Source organism: Pteropus alecto, unplaced genomic scaffold, assembly GCF_000325575.1.
Source record: "Pteropus alecto unplaced genomic scaffold, ASM32557v1 scaffold110, whole genome shotgun sequence".
Lineage (NCBI taxonomy): Eukaryota > Metazoa > Chordata > Mammalia > Chiroptera > Pteropodidae > Pteropus > Pteropus alecto.
In genome coordinates, this window is record NW_006431920.1 from 5,464,884 (window position 1) to 5,489,437 (window position 24,554).

Here is a 24,554-nt window from a genome sequence, read left to right on the forward strand (position 1 = left end):
GACAGTTTTAAAATGATTAAAAGTAAGAAAGAGAATCAGAATGGGTCAAAAAAAAAAAAAAACTAACTCGAATGATAATCATTTTTCTGGATCCCCTATAGTTTTGCTGAGCCAAGGTACACATGTAAAATTCTGAACACATCATAAATCTCTTTCCAGTTCCTGCTTGCTCCAAAGAGTTTCTATTCCAATTGAACAATTATACCCTCTAAAAATATGCCCAATCAACTGGATACAAATGCAATATTTTATTGGTAGGAGAGATAGCTCTCAATTACTCAGATCTTATTCAAATTTTGCTATGATTATGGCTTTTTGAAAGAAACCATGCTGTTTTGGTGGGCAATTTAGCATCATGTATCAAATGCCTTGTAAAATGCATTTTCTTTGCCTGGAAGATTGCACTTGTAAGCATGCTTCTCAAGGAAATATTCAGTCATAAATGAAAAAAATACATACAAGAATCTATAGCACAGTGTTGTTTCTCTCAAAATAAGTTAAAAACACATAAATATCTGCCAAAATATTGTGTATCCAAATTATGAGACATTACAACGGCAAAAAGTACTCTATGAACATAAAAACAATGTTGGGATAATATGCATATTGACACAGAAAGATGGTCTTATTTACAAAATTATATTTTTGTGTATATGGTGTGTGTATATATATATATATACACACATATATATATATGTATTTACTTTTCTATAACTTGGGGAATATACCTGTTCTTTATCATTGTTTTTGCATATTTATACATTATGATTTTTGTGTCATATTTAGTTTTCACTTGTAAAATAAGTAATTATAATATTATGAAAATCAGGAGAGGGTAAAATAAAGTCCCTTCGATTTGTATCATGCATTTGCAATAGGGCAATATATTCTTCGAGGAGATAAAAACTTGTTATTGGGGGAGGAACGAAATATCTTACTCTTTTTGTTTAGAAAGCACAGATATACATACAGCACATCAACAGACAGACAGTATATCAGCAGTATTACATGTCATAGGAGGGTGATTAGAAAAAACATATCTAAAAATTCTCCTTATAGAGGTAATAATAAAAAAAAATGGTTGAGAAACCCCACTTCATTCCAATTCAAACATTTTAATCTTATGCTTTTGTATCTTTTAGAAGATATTAAAGTTCCTTCCATTTATTTTGCACATAATTAGTCCCTCTCACTTCTATTAAGTGTAGGTTGAAATCTAACCATTGGCACTGAGGAGAGGGCCCTACATAAATTCATGAGGAGTTTCTGAAAAGAAGTAAAGGAATGAGGTTACTGGATCACTAATGGCAAAGAACTTCACTTTAGGACAGAGTTAACTCCAACATCCAGTAAGCCACTTTAAGCGTCTCAAAAGCAATCCTTAGAAATACTTCTGCTTTTTCTAATTGAGGTCAGACAATGGGAAGCTTTCACTGATCCTTAGACATAGCACTTTTCTTCTTTTTTGGCATTTGTACAATGCCTTCATTTAAGACCTTCCTTAAAAGCATCCTCTCAGTGATAAATGAGGGATGGAGTTGCCAAGCCTTTTCCTACTGACACTCATATTTCAGGAAGTCAGGATTATGATTAGAGAGCACAGTATCAAAGACAAGGCCCAAATCAGTCCCCAGAGCAAGAGTGGCTGAAATTAGAATTATCACCAGTCTTTTCCCCAGGAACAATTTGGAATCCATCAAAAGGACAGTAGTGGATGATACCAGAATATAAACAATGAGGAGGAAAGAAAGACAGCCTCCACCTCTCAATATAACAAAAACAATTTCTAAGGGTTTTCATAGAACATTCTCAAGAGGTGACTCAAATTTCCTTGCAAAACCCAAACAGGCTGCAGCAGTCCAGTAATATGTCACAAAGAGTACTCAGCCCTGAGATGTACCAAGTTCTTGATCAGAAGCTGAGCGGTGTCAGTGCTAAGAAAAGACTTTCATTCTCTTTACCCATCCATCCCCACGAAGCAGGCTAGTCTCATTAAGGAATGGCTCCATCTGGTGAGACTTCCCCCATTCTCGGAAGCCACAATCATCCATCAAAGGAAAACTATGGGTGGAAGAATTGTGGCTGGCCCAAAGATACCCATGTCTTAAAACCTGGAACTTGTGACTACGTGATCTTATATGACAAAGGGGACTTTGTCATACAAGATGTGATTGAGGCTAAGGGCTTTAAGATGGAGAAATTAGCCTGGATACCCAAGTTAGTCCAAACGAATCTCACAGATCTTTAAAACAGTGGACCTGTCCCCAGGCTGTGATCAGAGAAAGGGATATTATGATATTATGATGGAAGCAGGGTCAGAGAGATGTAGTGTGAGGACTTGACCAGTTACTGCTTTGGAGATGGAGGGAGGGGGTCATAAAGCATGGGTTATGAGGCCTCTAGAAGCTGGAAAAGACAAGGAAAGCGATTCACCTTTATAGCCTCCAAAAAGGAATGCAGCCCTGCTGACGCCCTGATTTTAGCCAAGAGAGACTCGTGTCAAACAGAATTATCAGATAAAAAGTCTGTCTTGTTTTTACCACCAAGTCTATGGAACTTTGTTAAGCAGCAACTAGAAGCTAATATAAAGCCAAGGGTGGAAAACATAAGACTGCATTTTATTACCTACATCACTGGTTCTTACTCATAATCCAAAAAATCTTGACTGTTGGTGTGGTGAGGTTAGTCCATCTTGGATACCCCCTTGGACAGTCAGTCACACCAGGGGATCAAACGAGTCAATTCCCAAAGCAATACGAAGGCACAGAAGGAAAATGAAGATAAGGAAGTGATATTTCTGAGGACCCTTGTTGATTTTTCTCCAGATCTTTTAAATTAGCACTATAATGCATTAGACAACATTATTCCTCCATATTTACTCAACTGGGTTTTTGTTAGAAAAATACAGATCCATCAAACAATGTAATTCCACCTAATTGTAAAATAACTCAGCAAATTATAGACCCAAGCAATTAGCCTAGCCTATTCTACCTGGGCATTTTTGTATTCACCAAATGACTTAAATACGATAAATGGATTCGAAGTAGAAAAAGGGAGAAGCTTTAAGATTCTTCTGGTATGAGGATTCTGATTAGCAATATATATTTAACGATAGCGGCAAGGGCTATTTTGTTTTCATCATTTTGTTCTCAACTCAAATATTGAGAAAGCTCTCCCTGACTCCCTATTTAATGTTTCTTATTCCCCTCACATAATCATATTTCTCTGTTTTCATTTATTCACAGTATTAACACTATCTAAAATCATATTTATATTTTGGCTCTTGTATCTATGTTCTCTACTAAAATATAAACTCCATGAAATTGGAGGGTTTTTTTTTAACTTATTCATGCTATATACTCATTTTATAAAATAATTCTTGACACACAGTAGGCAAGCATTAAATATTGTTGAAAAGATGGAAAGATGGATGGATGGATGGATGGATGGATGGATGGATGGATGGATGAATGGATGAAGCAGAGAAGAAAGAAAATAGTCAATGGCCAGGAGATAAAGAAATCCTCAAAGAAATAGTGAGATTTCATAAATCCTCAATGGGTGGCAATTAATTAGAGATATGGAGAGATATAAGGATATAGTAACTCTAACAAAAACTCGGAGAACAGAATGACCAATATACAAAGAGCATAAAAACTAGCCCGAAAAGACTGGAGCACAAAGGCAGTGTTGGACAGAAGAAAAGTTGGGATTGTTGCATGTTAGGGATCAAAGAGCTTTGTCCAGGAAATGGGAATAAGTTAAAGAGAGGAAAATATGAAGTGGGCTCTGGGGACTGGTATTTCAAAATTACCTGTGACTCTGAATATTGAGTAATCATCACTTCAGTGGCTTCTCTATTCTCAGGTAAAACCATTTGAGATGTCATATTGAATTCCAGTTTGATGTTTGAATCTGTTCAGTATAACCCTGTTGGGGATGTAATTTGTCATCAGATATTCACTTGAGTCCCCATCATACCATGCCTGCCATGGGGAAAACAGTCTTCCTCACTTTGTTGAGCTTAGCCATGTGACTTGTACCGGCCAATGAAATTAGTGTAGACCTCATCTCCTAAGAAGAGGATTTAGATATGTTTGGTTTGACTTGGCCTCTTTCGGTCATGATAAGAAACTGCTCCAAATTCTGCTGCTGGTGCTGAGCCGAGGGCCCCGCATCCGAGACATGGAAAGCAGACTTGAGACTGACTTATGATCCGAAGTTGAACACCGCCAATGACAAATTGTTCACCATTATATTCTTCAAGTTATTATGCATTATTATGACAGCAAACCTCATTAATATAGCCTATCAATGGGAATGCTCCAGGATACCTGGAGCATAAAGAAAGAGTAAACAATTCATCAAAATTCATTTTTTCTCTACCATAGTGTAGAGCTGTCACTAGGAGGTAGCTATCCAACCAGAGATGGTATTTTGTATTACACTCAGGTGGAGTTATGTGACAATTCTGATCAAAGGAATGGGATCACTAGAAGTGGTGCGTGCCTCTTCAAGGCCAAGATGATTAAGAAGCCATCTCTTTCTTATTCAGCCAGTTAGACACTGATAACTGAGAAGCCCCACAAACAGGAGAGCCATCACGTGGAAGAAGTTTGGGTGCCTGAATAATCACATGGGGGAAGTTCCACTCCAGACCGTAAACACCCACATTTAGACAGTTGTGTGAGCAAAAACAAAATTCCTATTTTGTTAAGTCACTAAAATTTAATTTTCAGCTGGTATTAGCCTATGAAATATGTTTGCATGTAATAAAATTATGTGTAGTATATAATTATTAAAGCATATGTCTAAGATTATTTCAGAATCAGAAAAAAGTTTTTATGTTTGCTTAAGAGAATGTTCCTCAAAAGAGAATTTTCACTTTTTAAAAAACTAGCTTTCCGATATCGTAACATCTTAAATTTATTCCCACGAACATACTTAACATATCTTTAGGTGTTCTAGCTGATGAGGAAAAAAGATCAGTGAAAAGATCCCTGTTTTCAAAGAGCTTATATACTAGTAGGAGTCAGACAATCGATAATCACAAATAATAAGCAAATTGTATACTATGTTAGAAGGTAATACTGCTGATAGAAACAAAGAGCAGGATAAGAACTGCCGGAGTGTGTAATAATGTGTGTGTGTGTATAGTGTGTGTGTGTGTGTGTGTGCGTGTGTGTGTGTGTGTGCGGTGGGGGAGGCACATGTTAACAAATATTTAGATGATCCCTGACTAGGGTAAATGGAAATGGAGAGAGGGAGGAACATCCCCAATCAATCTCTTTCATTTGTATCTCTGACCAATCGCCAGAATCTCTAAGGTTCCTATTGTCCTTATATCAGCTATAAATGATTTTGACTGATGTCATTATTAGGCAGAGGAAGAGGAAGGTACTCATCAGGTTTAGACTGGTGTGTATGGCAGCGGTCCCCTGTGGATAGAATAAGGGGACATATCTACACTGAACAGCCAGCGGTGGCATCCACTGGCACACGTGCCAGACCTGTTAGCTACACTATTTACCACTGATAACCAGATAGATGGGCCTTAAGTCTAGAAATTCTAATGACCCCTGGAGACCAAATAAATATGTTATTATTAACCTAGGGTTTGACTAAAAGATTTTAACAACCAAGAATCTTTGGTTGTGATGGCAACACTAAAAAAAAATCAGACGAAGGAAAGGAAAAGAGAGTTGTTTATTGATTAGCCCAAATTTGACCCTACTTTGTTCTACATATAATTTATAAAGAGGAAGATAAAGGAAATAAAATTAAATCCAACTTAGGTGCACAAAATGTATTTTTAAAACATAAAGAACAAAATGCTCATTTTTCCCTCCCACCTTAGCCTAAATTTGTTTTGGCTGCTCACATTTCCTTCCAAATGGCTAGTCAAAATACAATCCTTCTGGAATAAAGCTTGAACATGATTATTTTGGGCTACAAATTATCTCCAAACATCATTCCAAAAGCATTAACATATTCTGTATACAAAATAAATAAAGACAAAAAATTGTGAAAGAAAACTGGAAAATGCTCACAGTTCTGTAAACTGCTGTAACATTGTGTTTAGAAAGCTGTAGTTATGTCACAAATGCTGCTCAAAATTCCCTGACCTGTGCATTAGCTGTTATCAAGATAAATGTCTTCTGATGACAGTTTTATAGATGTTTTTGGATTGAGGAATTTTTCTGTACTACAAATAGTTTATATTAAGGCCATAGGAGGTCACAAGAAAGAAAAAACTTGGATTGCGTTAGAATATGTATTGTTTAGCTTATTGTTTTTATTGCCAACTAAAAATAAAAGTTTGGGTACCAAAAAAAAAAAAAAGGATTAGCAATGGATGCTAAAGAACAAGATTATTTTAGGCTAATTAAGTGCCTACATTTTTTTCATTTTTAAGAAATGATTTTTTGAAACATTTTTTTAATCTTTGATAAAGTTTGACCATTTTTTACCTCATTGCAAAGCCCCAAATGGAAGGGGTGTGTGTGTGTGTGTGTGTGTGTGTGTGTGTGTGTGTGTGTATTACATTGGACCCTTTCAAACCATGGTTATGTTCATGAAAATGAAAAGTGAAGAGTACTTGTCTAATCCTTCTTGAAGCTAATATAATGACTTATTTCCAGTGCAAAGAATCAAGACATATAAAGTCACCATCCACTTTAGAATCCTTCCTCCAAGCTGCTGGGGTTTAATAACCACTTCCCTTTGCTCCCAAAGAATGGTAGCAGTTTCTTGCAATTTCCACTTCTGAGTTATGTCTAGATCCTCTTTTTGCTCTTTGGTGCTTCCATATCTGTTGACTCTGTTCCTTATATCAAATTCTCTGGGTTTAAATAGCAAGTATAATTTCCATATTGGTGACCGAACACAAATATAAAGGAATTTTGGAGAATTTCCCAATGAAAGCGCAAATGGAGGAAAATTGCATGGGAAGTGAATGAAAAGTAGAGAAGCAATAAATGCCGGTGTAATAGAAGGTAGGGTTCCAACTACTTGATAAATTTCTCAACCATTTAAATAAATGTGTTGATGCCAAGGACAGCTTCTAATACCTTTCTTTTTTAACATCCAAGGATTTGACATATTTTTCCTTGCATATCTAAATTCATTGTGATGGATTGATTGATTCTTAAAGGAGAAGAACAAGAAAGTCTACAAAAGACAAAAGGATAGATATTGCGTACAATGTCACATTTCTGCTGTCTACATACTTTCTGCCAGAGTTAGACATCTGTAAATGACCTTGCCAATCTGTCTGCTCCTGTATGCATTAAAGAGCTGCTGGAGAATATCACATGAAATCATAATAATAGGAGATTTATATTATTTTCTATTATGTTCATGAATACAGCTCACTCAAGTACTCATCACAGCCACAACATATTATTGTCTTTCCAATTCTCATTATGACAGTCTTACTTGTATTTTTTCCCCAACCTACTTTTGAGAGGTAATGTTGTTTAAGAAAATAAAAGCAACCTATGATAGTTACTCTAGTATAGCCCCCTGGTGAAATGTACCTCCTGACCTGCATGACCTTAGACAGCCTCTTTCACATTGACTCTGGTTTTTACCTTGTGATTTGCTTAGCCAGTGGGATATTAGCAAGTATGACATAGTAAGTGCTTGGTAAATACTCGAATACCAGGTGTGTCCTCTTGAAAATGCATGCTCTTGGAAACCAGCTGCCATGCTGGAAAGACAGGCTACTGAATCATCATGAACTCACCTGAAAAGAGAACCTGGATTTGACCTACCATCTTCCCAGTTGAGTCCAGTGAAACCACAGAATAATGAGAAATTATAAATCATTGTTAAGTCGCAAAGTTATGGGGTGGTTTGCTACATAACCATAGATAACTAGATCACCACTAAAGAGAAGTTTCGTTTTGTTCTCATGATCAAATTAAGACACCAACCAGAATTCATACCAATTTCCTCATTTTCTCTTTGAGCATGGAGGGGAAAGCCCTAATCCCATCAAAGGCCATGATGAGCTTTAAATATCCTCTGTCATCTCCTCTCCCTTTGTCATCAGTCTTTCCCTCTCTTTTGAATCTTTCTCATCACCATTCTAACATGTTCTTGTTCTTCCCATAATTCATACAAGTATGTACATACACACCTTACCCTGACCCCTCATCTCCTAGCTACCACCCCATTTCTCTCCTTCTTTTCATAGCCAATCTTCTCAAAAAATTACATGTGCCTTCTCTCCACTTCCTCAGTCCATTTTGTTTTTAATTTGTCTTCTGCTTATACCAGTCCCCAAATTGTTGTCCTGATCACCAATGACCTCTATATTGCTAGATAGATTGACACATTTCTGTCCTCAACCTAGCTAAGCTCTCAGTGACTTCACCATCATCACTGTATCTGTATACCTTCTTTTCTCTTGGCTTTGAACGTACCTCATGTTTTCTTCCTAACTTACTGATTACTTTTTTTCAGTTTCCTTCCTTGGCTTTTCTTCTTACACCTGACTGAATCTGAGTTACACATGAGTTGTTTCTAGACCCTCTGATCTCCTGCTTTCTCCCTTCAGGTGAGTCAGTGGCTAAATGTCATCTTTATTCTAATGATAACCAAATCTATATCTCTAACTATTCTCCAGAAGACTATAACCAACTGTTTACTTTTTATCTCCGCTTAAATATCTGTCAAGCATCTCAAGCATATCAATCTGAAACTCAATTCTTGCCTAATCTTTCTCACCTCAATAAAGATACCATCAGATACTCACACGCTCAATTTAGAGTCATAAGAGTTATGCTTGATTCTCTTATTTTTTGAACAAACATTGAGTTGAGCACTTACTAGCACCAAACATACATTAGATGATATTATTCTTATCCTACAAGGAGTTCACTGCTTAGACTGCTTAGAGTTGAAAATGGACACATGAATGTATAATCACGATATAAACAGAAAAAATGTTATCATAGAGACCAGATAAAATAGGCCTATAAGTAAACAGATAGGATTCAATACCATTTTAGGAAATGGAGAAAACCGTTTCCAATTGCCAAATTGCTTCCAGTACAGGAATCATTCAGAATTTTATTTGGCCCATTACTTGAACATAACCAAACAAGTTAACTCCCAATAATCCCTTAGGATGGAGAGTTCTCATGTTTGAAATAAACATTTTCAGAAGTATTTCCTAATGTAGAAACCTTGTCAAGCTATGGATTCTCAGTGTAGCACTGGATTTGGATGACTCCCTTTCTTATTAGATGTCTTCAGGTTGTTTTCCCCATAGTGTTTCAACAGAACATGGCTATAAAAACCATTTTATTTCTTTCTCTCTGTATTCTTGTTTTGCTCCTCTTAGCATAATTTTAGAGTTGCAGGAAACTTGACATCCCCAATAAACCTCCTACTCTCCAGAGACACATGAGCATTATGTAATGGAATAGAGAGGTTCATTGCTTGATACACAGACAGCTATATTTTAAGCACTTACATTTGGTGGCAACTTGAGTATTAAAAAAAGTATATGCATCTTTCACATAGCATATTTCACTCAGGAAGTTTTAGGAGAAGATTAAGGATCATAAACAATTTCACCTGTCTAATGCGACAGTCTCTGGAAGTCCAAGAGTTAAGGAAAAATAATTATGCTCCATTTGAAAAAAAGTATTAAGAAATATTACTAAAGCACAATTTCTATTGTACCTGGAAGGGTGGGAAATGCCACAGATAGTATTGTAAAGAATTTCTCCCCAGTTCAATAAATAGTCCAGTGGAATAAGTAATTACTGGTAACAGATTAAGTTGGTATATAATGGTGAAAAACAGTTTGTAAGAATTATCTCAACTAGTCTTAGATAGTGTATCTCTAATGAGTAGATTTAATATTAGTCTCTGTGGCTTTATTTCTAAATAAATAAAGATCAACGTTAATATATATTTATTAAGTGTAGCATGCTTCAGGAAATTTAGTAGGGATATAAGGGAGAATGAGACCTTTAAGAATACACAGTTTAAAGAAGACAGTCTTACAGAAAAACAAATAAACAAACAAAAAAACGGCAATGCCAAGCATGGCAACACACTATGGGAGAAAGCACATCGAAAAGAATGCTTAATTCTGGAAAAATACAGTCTTGGGAAGAGTTGGGTAAATCATTCAGGAAGGTGTGGGGCAGGAATGTAAAGAAGGTGAGAAATTTTCCAAGAGCCAGGGAGAAGTAAGCCAGCATTTAGACACAGGCAAGGAGCAGGGAGGGGTGCCTTTAGAGGATAGGAAGGGCATTGAGCCCCAGGTTGTAGGTAGAGCCTGGGCTGAGATGGAGAAGCAAGACTGGACAGGTCCAAGTCTACAGGGCGAGCTGGAAAGGGCTTGACGCTGCTGCAGAGGGAGGCCTGTATTTCAGATGCATTCTACAGTAGATTTGTGTTTTGGAAACATGTAAGTTAAATACAACCATTCGCATTTATTTACTTAATGAAATAGCTGTGTCTGCTATGTTTATAATTTAAGCATCTATAGATCTTTTACTGAAAATCTTTCTTGGCTTACAACCTTCCAGATTGCAAGAAAAAAAATGTAAATGTAATCAATAGCACTCATTTAATGAGTTTTAATCTATATAGAGTGCTAAGAGCCTTTTCTAATAGAAAAGTTTCCACAGATAGGACATATATATCTTAAATATATCTATATGTCTACATCTATGTCTCTATAACTACATCTATATATCTATATCTAGATCTATCATCTATCTATATCTATCCATCCATCTATCTATCTATCCATCTATTATCTATCTATCATCTATCTATCTATCATCTATCTATCTATCTATCCATCTATCTATCATCTATCTATCTATCTATCTATCTATCTATCTATCTATCTATCTATCATCATCTAGTCAATCTATATCCCTAGTTAGAAAAGAACAAAGGTGGGATTATGATTAACTGTTCAAACAGAAATGATGACATTTTTCTGACTATTTCTCACCAGTTCCACTTCTCCTATCTTGATCAACCTTGGTGTAAGCAGTTATGTCTCGCCCGTATTACTGCAATAGCCTCCTGACTGGTTCTCCCTGATTCTGTATCTGACCTCTGTGAGTTCATCCTCATGAACAATCATCACAATGATTCTTTTTAAATATATGATGCATTCTTCTTCTCTACGCCCTGCAGTGGCATCTCTGGATGCAAAGCCCTAGAATGGTCTACCACAAAGATCCTATAGGTCTCACTTTCTTTGTCCTCTGTGACCTCATTTCTTGCTCTTGTACTTTTCTCTCACAATTCTCCCCTCACACTGACCTCCTTGCTATTCACTTCCTGCTTTGGGGTCTTTGAGTTGACTTTTTTCTCCCCTTATATCACTGTACTCCAAGATATCCACCTAAATCACATCCTTCCCTCCTCACTGTCTATGCAAGTTATCAATTGTTTGTTTGTCACGTCTAAACTCATCTTCTTTTCCTGCTTACGACAAGAGATCGAGGCCCTTTAAATATTTTCTCTTGGGCCAGCTGGCACCATGGTAAGCTTTGTCAGTAGAGGATACTGGAGGGACATTTCAGCAGAAAGGGGTTTTACTTCCTGGTTCCAGTGGCTCACTAGCCACACTTCTGCTGTGCAGGCAGCTTCCCCACATCCAGCCCCCGCAGAGCATAGGACTTGTCTGGTGCTTGGCTCCTGAAATACCCCAAACCCATCAGCTGCCTGCAGCACCACCTCCCACACACCCCACCCCATCCCAGGGTGGTCTTGTAGTGGAAAAACTACTGTTAATAGTTTTCCCCAGCACTCCGGAGGGTGGTTTCCCAGCAAGTTTAAACAAACAAACAAACAAACAAACAAATAAATAGCTAGCTGCGATTGACATTCTGTAAAATTCACTGAGCCTTGGTGCAAGAAGAAGGATTTTGGCACCCCTAAGCTCTTTTTCTTTCTTCTTAGTTTTCAGCTGTTCTCAGTAGATGAAGTTGTCAAAAGGCAGAGGTTCCCAAAGGGCGATGTTCTGCTCCAGATAATCAACTTCATTTAATACATATTAATAGCAAGAAAAATTAGAAAGAGCTTGTCTTAAATCACTGCCTTCCCACTTAACAAGAAAAATCACGGAAAGCAATACATATGATAAAAACTCTCAGTACAGACATAGGACCATAAAATGAAAGTACTCTTTCTGCAATAAGCGTATGCTTTGTCAAGGTCAATTAAAGGCAAGATTTATGCACACATGCAGTCATTCTGTCTTAAAAAATGGCTTTACACAGTCTTCATGAAGGTGGAGTGAATTGCTGCTCAGAAGCTGATGCTGTAGAATGGCAAAACAGAAATAATCTGAAAAATATATCTGGCCTGTAGGACTATGACAGGAGTGTCTAAGGAAAACCCTGAAGTGTATAAAAATAAGAAAGATTAAAACTAACTTTCAAAAGTAATTTAAGGGAAAGAAATCTCAGCTCTCTATTATGTCTTAATCGAGAAACTTGCTTTTTAAAAAATCATATCTGAATGGCACAAGCTGAACATTCTTTGATTTATAACATGAAAATAAACTAAAAGTTACATGGTGCCAATAACACATTAAAGCCTGTCAACAGTATTTTTTTTTTTTTTGCCACTACTTATAATTAATTTGTGTATCTACGAAGATCCAGAAATGTAAAACAATGGAAGAAATATAAAGGTTTTACAAACCTAAGAGCAAGCAGACAACAATCTCAACTTTTAAATCATGCAGAGTGGTTACTATATTATAAACAAAGCTGGGACCGAAGTGATTGATGGATGGCCAATGCGTTTGCTTTCTGAAGATCATAAATCACTGTGCTTTGCCTCTAAGCTCTCCAAATGCCTGAACTTCTTTCTACATTAAAGATGCTTGAAAGTGCATTAACTGTTTGTATCAATTAGCCTCCTAGAAGACTCATTTATGAAATAGCACATTATTCAAAATATGCCCCTTCAGCATGACCTATTAACCCCTACTCTGTGGTAGGCATTAAAGGCACAATGACAAAAGGACAAGGTTCACATCCTTAAGGAAAGCTTAGACTCATCAGGCTACGAAAAGTAGGCAAGTATTCAGAATAGAATAGAATAACAGATATACTGGAATTATATACAGAGTACCAGTCAATCATAGAAAAACTGTGATTATATTCGTTATCAAAGAGAAGGTTGCAATGGCTCTGGGGCCTTGAAGGATAAACGGAAATTTGCCAAAGAGACAAATTTAGAGAAGACATCTCAGAAAAGGGGAATTTCACATGCACAGAAAGGCACAGAGGCAGGAACGATCTGGGTTTGTTCAGAGAAAATTTCATAGTTTGGGAGTGCTGTGAGAGGCACGGATGGTGGGAGATGCAGCTCTGAGGGCTGGCAGTGAAGGTCATGCTAACGAGTCGTGCTTTTATCAGGTAAATGATGAACAGAATTGTAACACGATCAGATGAAATCATGAGTAGAATAATGATACAAGTGGATGTGCACACGAAGAAGTTATGGAAGTAGTCAGGAGAATGGGTTTGAGAAGGTGAGGCTACAAAAAAGGAGACCAGTGAGGTGCCCATGCAGTTTTCCCGGTGAGAAATGACAATGGCAACAGCTTGAGATAGGACAGTACAAGTGCAAATAGATGCAGAGAGTTTGAGGAGCAAAATTGGCTAGACCTGATAATTGGTTAGGTGGCAGGAGTAAGCTAAGGAGAGCCATCTGATAAGGCACTCCCATTTCCAACCTGGCTATCAAGAGGGGGGACATGGAGGAAATGACTGGTCCACTGTGCATACAATGAGTTAGAAGACTCCATGATATCTACAGAAAGATGTGGGTCTAGAAATTCAGTCAGACATTTGAAGAGAATTTAGAATTCATCAACTTATCTATTCTACAGATATTAGAGTAGAAGATAAGAGAGCCAAGGACAGAGTCTGAAGACATAGTCATTTAAAAATTGGGCAGAACAAAAGGTCCCTTCGAAAGAGAGTTAGAGAGCTGTCAGGGGAAGAAAATTAGCAGAGAGCCGTGCATGAAAAACGAGGAGCAGCGGCTTTAGGAAATATGGGAGTACCCAATAATCTAAACTGCTGAATGTAATGAAGGACACAGATTGAAGGGTGCCATTGAGATGGGAATCAAGAGTGGATTCAGTGGCACTGGAGGGCAGAGTCAGATAGCGATAGGTTATGATCTGGAACAAATGAGATTTGAGGCGGTAGAGCAAGCACACCCAAGAAGGCCTTTCTGAAGCCAGCTGAACGAGGAAGGAGAGATGCAGGATGGGGGCTTGAGCGGGCCACTGGGTCAGCAACGTAGTTTGGAATGAGTAAATCCCATTTCCAATACACCTTGGGATAAATCCCTCCATGAGGAAGATTCCTTCCCATTATGCTTGTATCTATAATGGATAGAGGACATAGGCACAAAAGAGATTATGCCAATTTCTTAAACAAAAGAAAACATTTTAAGTGTTTGGTAAAGTACCCAATGCTTTATGTAACCAAATGGAAGAAAATATTTTTATCAGAAATACTTTCAGAAAGGCACTGACTGGGGTTGAATGATTGGAATAGGAGGTCACCTCCCAGGGAACATGCGTATGTAAGTGCAAGGAGGTTCTGAAGTGCGTTCTAGGGATGGTGTTCTCAATCGTCTTTAGGATTTAGGGGCCAGATTGTAGTCTAAAGAAACAGAGGAGAAGCGGAGGTTTTGCAGAGGAAGTGGAAAGGGTAGAGGTCATTTAAGGAAGATAGGCTATCAACGCCTTTCCTCCATTTTCCTCACAAAATCTTAGTAATTAGTAATTTAATAATTTACTGCATTATTCTTTACTGCTTTAATATTATTGCAAAGAACAGATAAAATCCCTACCTAAATTTGAGGGTAGACAAAAACAGAGAGCTTGGGGAAAGTCGCAATGGAGGTTACATCAGTACCCTCTGCTTCATTCAAGGACATATGCTTTCTGATGTCCATTTACCCATAATTGGAAATTGATGCAGTGTTGCAATTCAGAAATTGCATAACTTGGAAACAGACAGCTTCATCATTATTTATCATCAAAATGCTACTCAACAGGTAGGCAGAAGTACTTAGTATAAATTACCACCACCAATCCTTACAATCCTGGGGTTCTGGAGAAATCCACAGGCCAAAGCACTGGGGAGCACTGTAATTGTATCAAGGCTGCTGTACATTATCTGGCCCACGACCAGCTGGTATTTTAGGGGACAGTGCTGGGTCAAGCTAGCCCACCGGGTCAACATGAGACTCACCAACTAGGAAAATTGGCAGCAAGGATCAGATGGACAGAGATTTATGCACACTATAATTTTTAGTATTTGCACCATGGTGTCAACATTTTACTTGGCTCTTATGTTATAGTTCTTTGGCGTGGGAGCTGCTGGACCGAGAAATGTATTTCTCATGTCTTCCAGGTAAGGCTGAAGCCAAAAACATGAGATTTTGCCACTTTCAACTCAATGAAATAAACCAGGCATTTTACAGCTGGGGTGACTTCTGTTATGTGGGAAAAACAGAAGATAAAGGAAGAAATGGGGAGGTGCGTTAAGTTTTGCACTTTTTAGTGATTATTTAGATTGTCTTGTGATGTTGAATTATAAACTACTGAATTATAGTTTACTTCTTACATTGCTAATTATCTTTCCACAAGATGACATCGGAAGTATCCAACCACAATGTTGGGTAGTTTCTAAGAAAGCCACATGTACACGTTGTCTTTTGCATCGCTCTGAACAGGCGGCATTCTGGACTGGTCCACAAGACACCTGCCCTCTGTGCCTTTATAATTCTCTCTCTCTCTGTGTGCAAGCGGGACTGTGAATAGGACGATATTTTTCTCTCATGATTAACTTATAGTATATGGAAAAAAGATGAGGAATTTTCCATTTATAATTAACGTTTTTAGCTGTTGACTCAGTTCATGCACAGGGAGGCTATCCTGGGTGATCTATTCAAAGAAAGATCCAGACTCCCCAGGCGGAGAGAATCCAAGTGAGTCTGTTTCTCCTGCTCTCCTTGAAGAAGTAAGTGAACATGTGTTCCACAACCTCAGACGCATGAACTCTGCCAACAACTGGGTGAGCACAGAAAGGCCCGTGAGCCTCAGAGGAGACCCTGGCCCCCGCAGGCACCTGGACTGCAGACTTGGACTACCCTGGGGAGACTCTTGACTCACAGAAACTGTGAGATAATAAAGGTGTTTAAACCACTAAACTGGTGTCAATCTGTTGCACAGCAACTGACCACCCTCCAAATCAATACCGTGATCACAACAGACACTCAGGAACTTTGGGCTTTTTGGTCTCTCATGGGAGAATTCACCTGAGGTAATGACATGGACAAAAGTCCTCTGAGACAAATGAGATCAAACCCAGTCACTTAATAGAAGCAAGATGGGTGAGAACATTAAGGATAGTTTTTTGACTAGGCTCAATAACCATGGCAAGGCCTAAGAGATGTGTTGCATGATGATGTGACTTACAAACTGTTTCATTCATGGGTCTTGGGGTATGTTTAGGAAAAGATTCCACACTGCAGATGCACGACTCTGTGTCTGAGCCGTGCCTGGTTGGACAGATGGCTTTTACACGAGCAAGCCAAGCAACTCCTGATTCTCTCGACCTGGAAAGAGAAATCCAGGAATGTGGGCCTTCCATGGTGATCTCCCACATCTCAACCTGTAAAACAAGCACGAATACACATTACAACGCTACCCAAGGTCAAAACGATGAGGATTTTGAGAGCTCGTTTTCCACTTTCTTTGTGTTTTCTCAGTGTCATGCTAAATGGGGCCTTGAGCACTTCTTGGGTGCACCCTGTGAAGTACAAGTGGCACTTGTTAAGTGAAAAAAGGCCCTAAGCAGACGACTTGTAGTCATCTAAATGAGCCATTCAAAACGCCACCCGAAAGGCCAATGCCGAGCCCTCTGAATAAACAACAACGGTTGGTGAGAAAGCAAGTGCCCTCTCAGAAAAATACCCAAACGTATTCAGAAAGAGCTAAGCAGATACTCAAGAGGCCTAATACATCAGCATTTTCTGAAGGTTCATCATCTTGTTTACTTTCAAAATCTAGCCTGGGAAATTTGGAAAGCCGCCGGCACTGGCTTAACCACCCCCCAGTCCCTGAGAATACAGCCCAGTGCTAAGAAGAGGGCAGCAAGGATCTGAGCATTTTCCGTTTGGCAGGCTCTAAGCTATGTCCTTTGCTCAAGTATTTTACCTCACATATTTTGCCTAACGACTCGGTAAAATAAATTCTTTTTCCATTGCTACGTGTGATCATAAACACAGCAGCTTAAACATCAGTGTCCCTTCGTGAGCTGACAGTTCTAAAGATAAGAAGTCTAGGCATAACCAGAAGCCAGAAGGCTGGATTCTCTGCCCAGGGTCCCACAGGCTGAAATCGAGGTGACATCCAAGCTGAGTCAGTTACAGGACTGAGGGCCCGGTTTCCTTGCTGGCTTTTAGTTGGTACTATTCTCAGTGTTTAGAGGACACCCACATATTTTTGTCACATGGCCCCCACTATCTTCAAGGCATCAATGGTATGTCAGTTCCAGGAAATATACAGGGTGAGTACACAGGGAGTGGGGAATCTTGGGTACCATCTTGAATACTACTCTGCCTACCACATAAAATCAGTATTGCTGTTTCCACTCTAAAAATGAGGAAACTGAGGCTGAAAGAAAATGATCCATGTTGGAAGTGCTACTACATCACCAAAGTCTGTCTGCTTCTAAAGCCCATGTTTTTCTACCATGTCATGCTGAGTTATAGAAGAAATAATCTTTTAAAAAGTCATGATCATCTAATAAGTGTCAGAGATCTAGGCTAGTAACTGGGAAAGCAAAATCAATCCTATGGCTGGTTCTGACTGGTGCCGATTCAGGTTTCCCAAACTGGAATTCTGACCTGAGAAACCCGTAAGCTCCACAAGTGAATAAGCACACTCAACTAGCTTCTCCTCCTCGCTCCTCAGATATCCACAGGTTGCTCTCGAAGCTTTACATTGGTAGAAAATCAGATCCAGTCACCTTGAAATTGTCAACACCAAACAGCAAAAGAGCAATACATATTTTTTGTAGGAAAAAACAGAACTATTAAGATGTGTTAAACTATTTCTTCCAGAGCTAAACAACTAATTACAGGAAGGAAGCTCTCATGGTTGTCATGCTATATTTTCTGGTTTCTAGAAATGATCTCCTTAAATTACTACTTGTTCTATGATGTGTAGAGAAGAAAACAGGCTGAGTCGGAAAGTTGCAAACGAAATGGGTTGTAAGTAACGTGAGGCAAAGGACCACTTTTGTTCACCACTGGATCCCCAGTACAAGGCTGAAGAAATGGGGGCATGAAAAACAACAATCTTAAAGGCTGTAACTTACTTTTTTAAAATAACCTTTAAGCAGGAATTTGCTTTTGTTTTTAAGGCAGTGTACGTAGCCTTCCTCCCTTGGTTCAGGCTCAGTCACTTATTTCATGTTCTAAGGACAATCATGATTTCAAATATCCCTGCAGGTATTCCAATTTTTGATTCCCAGATTTGATTCTACTAAACATCTCTAGAACATAAAATCAGAAGCCAGGGAAGCCATCCCAATTTGGAAATATTTCCCCACTGCTTACAAAGAGACAATCCTGAAATAATATCATAAATTAAGGGTTGGAAATTATTTGAAAGAAGAGTTTTTAACAAAAGTTCAAAATACTTATTTTTTAAGGATTCTAAAATGTAGAGGTACTTGAAATTTAATAAAACTATTCGTTATTATACTAAATATTATATTAATGTCATAATATTATGAAAAAATTATTATACCTGGGAATACTTCCCTGTATATTTGGATCAGCACATAAAATTTTTAAGCCTCTAACATGTAGAGCATGGGTGCATATGGCCTTTCTTTTCTCTCCTCTTTATTTTTAATATATATGCTTTACCAAACCAAAATTTCACGGTACTCAGGCCTATTAACACTAATTCCCACAGGTAGAAATTACACATTTAAAATAGTATTAACTTGTTTTTATACAGCAGTTTCTTTCATCAGGCACCATCACAGGCAGTAGCCATACTGGGGGTCACAGGGCTGTGAGGGAGGCAGAGCACAATTTTCTTTATAATCATTTTAAAGGTAAAGAAACTGTCTCACTGGGTCACCTGCCTAAAGTCAACATCTGCGCATCGATTGTAAGCACTGTGTCTTTTGCCTGTGCCACAGAGCATCTCTAGCAATGGCACCGCTGAGGAATGGGACACGTGTTCACTTGAGCAATGGGAATGGCGGGTGCAAGGTTGCACAATTCCTGCATTTTAATGGATGGTACATGAGACACAATTTGAAGGGAATTTGATCCTTCCTAGTTAACTTCCTTTATTTTATCTAATATTTCCTCAAACTAAGCAGGTACCACACGAAGGCAATAGAAAAGGGCAATTATTACAACTGTCTTAATTTTTTAAAGGTATTATCATGCAAGATCCTAAAATAGAATAGTAAACGTGTGTTTTTAATATGGTAGAGTTACAATTTTAAAAACTAAATTATACTTTTCTTGGTATGTGATTTTTTGTTTGTTTATGTTCATCGTTAAGCTATTTTTTTTTTTTTTCTACTCTGAAAAGCTGTTAGCCACAAGTCCAGTTCTTTTTAACTTTTATCCACAGGGAAGTCATAATCCCCTGCTTAAATAGAGGCTGGTTACCATGGAAATCATTCTAATGCCACTGAATCAATATTTTGATTTTCTTGACATTTAATATAAAAAGAAAAGACAGACTAAGATTTACAAAAGTCATTTTTCATCTTTGTTATAATTTTGATAGCTGGAAAGATTATAAAGAAAACATATGCTCTGTAATGAACTCCAGTTAACTCACGATTATAAAGAACTGAGAATTCATAAAAGAACACTCTACATATTTATATAATTTTGGCTTTGAGTATACACATAGAAAAGCATGCATTTGGACTCAAGACTTTTTCTCCATCTCTGAAATAAGCCATGATTTCCTCCTGTTGTTACAGTAGATATAACTTGGGAGAAGGGATTTGAATATATCCAGTTTTGCAAATTGCCTTTTTATTAAGCGTTTGGAAGAGAAGGTGAAATTTGCATTGCATCTTCTATAGAAGTCAACCATTTCTGCACCAGATGCTAATAGTCCGTCTGGTCCACTGGCGACCCTCAAAGACACACGACGGCTGAAGGCCTCTCAACCCATCCTTGGAGCATCCTTTGAGAAGAGTTGTTGAAACAGGACCTAGTGTTTAATAAACCAGACCGCCCACCAAGTAGTTGTACGAGCCAAACTTAAGTCTTGACTGCTGTTCTAATTGTCACTGCCCCTCTTTTGTCCTCAGAAGAAATAAAGATAATAGAGCTGCTGCCTTCTGTTTGATAACTAGCTGTTTGGAAACCTACATCTTCAGATGGTGAAGGGAATCTGAAAGAATTAGGAGCTTCTCTACCCTAGGAAGTAGCTACCTAAAGTGCCCCAAGTGAATGGAAATCAGTTCTATTTGTAAGACAACTGAATCGAAGCTCAAAGTTTTCTTCTTTGGGACAATCATGCCTTTTCGCTGGTGTTCACTGTGAATACCCCAGGGGCCCCTTCCCTGAGGGCGGCTAAGCCGACAGTGTATTTGACAGGGCTTCAAGGATTCCAGGAATGTGTCCAGCAGCATTACATTGCTTGATAACACATTTTTCACTGGCTGCTTCCCTGGTCTGTTTCATTTCTCGCCTCTTTGGATGGATTTTTTATTCTCTTTTCTTCTTGTATCATTCTAGATTACTTTCAGGCCCTTTTCATTCAGGGACTGCTCTAAATCAGTAATCTTCTTTAGCAAACAACTTAATGTAATTGATTAGGTAGTTTTCCGGCAGTAAAAACAAGAGAGGGGTGACTTCTGGAAACAGGATCACAGAAAATAAAGAGAAATGAAAGGCATCATGTGTCAAATCAATAGCAGAGGAAACCTAAGAACAATATTTAAAATGTTCAAAAGGCAGATCTCCAGGGCCCTTTAGTGTATTAACAAGTAAACGAAACACCTAAAAGCGTCAAGTGTTACAAGTTGAAGGACATACTTATGATCTTGAATCATGAGATAAAAATCAAATTTCTCATCTACTCTAAGGTAGCAGAAAAAAATAGTTATGTAAATAGACACACAGATACACATGTTCATTGCTGTGCTATTCATTATAAAAAACCCAACTGGAACCAACTTAAGCATTCATCAAGGAGATAATGATTAAAGTACTATGATGTATATTTAATTCCTTAAAAGCGATTTTTTTTTAACAAACTGAACATAATGAAAAACAGTCACAAGAGAAGAAGTGAAAATGCACAAACACAATTCTATGCACAATTTCGATGTTGTAGGTATGCACACACGTACACGTCATTCACATTTGTACTCTCACACACACACACACACACTCGTGATGTATTTTTGCATACATGTATAATAGGAAAAAGCTCCATAAGTGGAGATAGTCCATGGAGACTGGATAGATTAGCTTCATCTCCAGGCCTCTGTTTGTATTCTTCCCTATGCACCGAAGCTTTTGTTTTTTTGGCTACATAGGCACTTAGGCGCCAACGCGAGAAAAAGGAGAGATGAGGTTAATAGAAGATGTGAAACATGCCTCGCGGGCGGGCACCTCATCTCATGGACTAGGTTTACATTTCTGTAGCAAGATTAAATCAGAAGATAAGGGAGCTTTCATGAGGGACTGGGGAGCCCAGCTGACGACAGGACCTGCCCAGTTGAAGAAAGGACCACCTGGCTTCTCCTGCCTGTTGCAAACCACTGTGAAACCCAGAGCATCAAGGGAGCAGGGAAGCCTGCTGTGGAGAAAGTCAGGGACAAGCAGGGCGGGAGAAAGGCCACACGACCTGGCACCGCCACGCTCTTACGCTGGCTGCTGGCGACGCTGGGAATCTTAAAGCATTGCTCACAACTGATACGCAAAACTCTAAATGCTCTTGGATCAAAGCACACTTGAGACTACTCTCCCATTAAGCGACTCTCAGGAAAAACTCAAGAAAGCTGAAACTTCTTCAAGTAAGGACTAAGGGGCTGATGAGATCCAAGGTTAACCTGACCTAATTTATATTCATAGACTAGGAGGGAGGAGGAGATATATCTGATTTGTGTATTTCATAGCTGAGGCAAAATATAGATACAGGTAGCAATTAGAGATTGAGATTGAAGTAGAGACTGAAATATATACATATATGTGAATATACATGTATATACACATATACATGCATATTCGTTCGCTAGAAGGAAGTACACTAAAATGTAAAAAAATACATTTTTAAGGTAATTACAAGTTTTTTCTTTACATTTTCCTGCATTACAAGATTCCCCTAATAATCACATAATACTTCTATAATCATATAAGTAATACTTATAAAGCAAGAAAATATACATTTTAGATATATTTCTAGGCAACCTAATTCCCTCATGATTCGAAGCTTTAAGGGGGTAAAAAAAAACACACATTGCCTTCCCTTTCCAATAAATTAAATACATCTTCTGGGTGTCTTTTGACCACATCCCAATAAATAACCTTCACCTTCACCTCAGAGAGCTAGAAGCAGGATTACATGACCCAGGGCGGAGGGCAAATGCTGGTTAGTAAGATGCTGACTGAAATATTTTTTCTAGATGAAGAGGGCATGGGGTGCTTTACCTTCAGTCCGCTCGGGGGCTTTCCCGCTCTTACTGGTGGCTGTGCTGTTGACCGTCTCCGATGACGTGCTCAGCTTGGTGCTAGGGTCTCGCTTGGGCTTGGGTGGTGGTTGTCTCCGGGAGCCACAGCTGCTGTCATCATCTGTGCCCCCAACAGAGTGCAGAGACTGTGACCTGACGGAGAAGCCGCTGGAGCAAGGATGGGGAAGCCTGTCCTGAGGGGCGGGCATCGTCATGAATCCCATGCGGAAATGTTTGCCCACGTAACTTCCTTCGTGGCCACGCCCTACTTCTCCTCCTATGCTGTAGAAGAAAGCAGAAGGAAATCCATGGAGATGAATTGAGCCGGCAAATGCAAGGTCATGGAGAGAAGTATATTTATGGCAGGTGATAGTTCAAAATTTAACCTTAGACTGGTGAGGAAACATTTCCATTAGCGTGAAAGCATTCTGTACTTTTGCACTATGACAGCAGATATAACTTGATTATAATCAGAAATCCTAGCACTTATTTCTAGATATCCTGGTATGCTGGTATCCAGATATTCTCAAAACAGTATTCCAAAGAAAAATGATACGGCAGAGCACATTTCACCTTCAATCGCGTTTTTTACTTCGAGGTAGGTAAATCTTAAAAAGTGGCTTAGAAAATAAACAAGAACTCCATGATTATGACACACGGCTGAGGTCAAGTGGGCAGCGCTCAAGACTCTTCTCCATTTCATCAGAATCATCCCGACTTTTACCTGGTTAATATAGTGGGGAAAATAACAGCAACAACAAAAGGGGGGTTTGTAACCGAATACAAGGGGAAGAGAGAGAGGGGAAGGAAGGAAGGAAGGAAGGATTTTGTAACCGAATACAAGGGGAAGAGAGAGAGGAAGAGAGGGAGGGAGAAAGGAGGAAGGAAGGAAGGAAGGAAGGAAGGAAGGAAGGAAGGAAGGAAGGAAGGAAGGAAGGAAGGAAGGAAAGAAGGTAGGAAAAAAAAAAAGGAAGGAAGAAAGGAATAAAGGGAAAATACTTGTTTAAATCGGCAAAGGAATCATCACCCTCTTTTAGTTCTCCAGAACCTTCAGTTACACTAGAAATTTAGTTCTATTAATAAGCTAGCCTCACAGAATAAAATATCCACATCTAATAGATGTAGTTAAAATAGCGTCTGATCTTGAGATAGTTCTAAACACCTTGTAAATATTTGGAGTATGCAGTTTCCCAATGTAAGATTCTTAGGTTTTACATAGGAAAGTTTGAGCAAAAGTATAAAAACATAAGAAATCTCTCTCAGTTTGAAGCTCGACTAATCATATAGGACTTTCATGGGACTTTCTCTATGCCACTAAGTAACAAAGACTCTTTGATGAAGAAAAAGGACATGGATGTCCATGTGAAGTTTTAAAAGAAAAATTTTTCTAGAATTTTCCCCACGTATGTCCATTTGTCAATAGAAGAAACAAAAAGAGACATTATTAGAAATACTCGACTGGTTTTCTTAGACGTGTATGAATGGCAAATTATCTCTTTTGAGTATATGAATTTTGGAGACTGAGTCTATTTTTTAAAATTTATTTAGACCTTTTTTTAAAATCTGAATTTTAGCTGACTCTGCCTTTATAATGACAGAATTCAAGATGAGGTTTTACATTTCTCTTTATTGTATGTTTGTCATAAGTTTATCATTTCAGTAGGAATAATAATGGGAGATGAGAATTTCCCCCACCCCCATTTCATTGAGGACTTATGATTACAATTATATGACCGCTGTGGACTGAGCCAGAAAGGATTCAACAAGAACATGTAATTCTAATGACAACTTGCC

The 24,554-nt window shown here is 38.4% G+C and overlaps 1 protein-coding gene across 1 annotated transcript in view; it reads right to left on the reverse strand.

Moving 5' to 3' along the window:
• NYAP2 (neuronal tyrosine-phosphorylated phosphoinositide-3-kinase adaptor 2) overlaps window positions 1–24,554 on the reverse strand; it is a 192,569-nt gene that overhangs the window by 72,321 nt on the left and 95,694 nt on the right. The window contains exon 3 of the mRNA XM_006906661.1: window positions 22,741–23,042. Coding sequence (XP_006906723.1) covers window positions 22,741–23,042 — 302 coding nt within the window. The remainder of the gene's footprint in view (window positions 1–22,740; window positions 23,043–24,554) is intronic.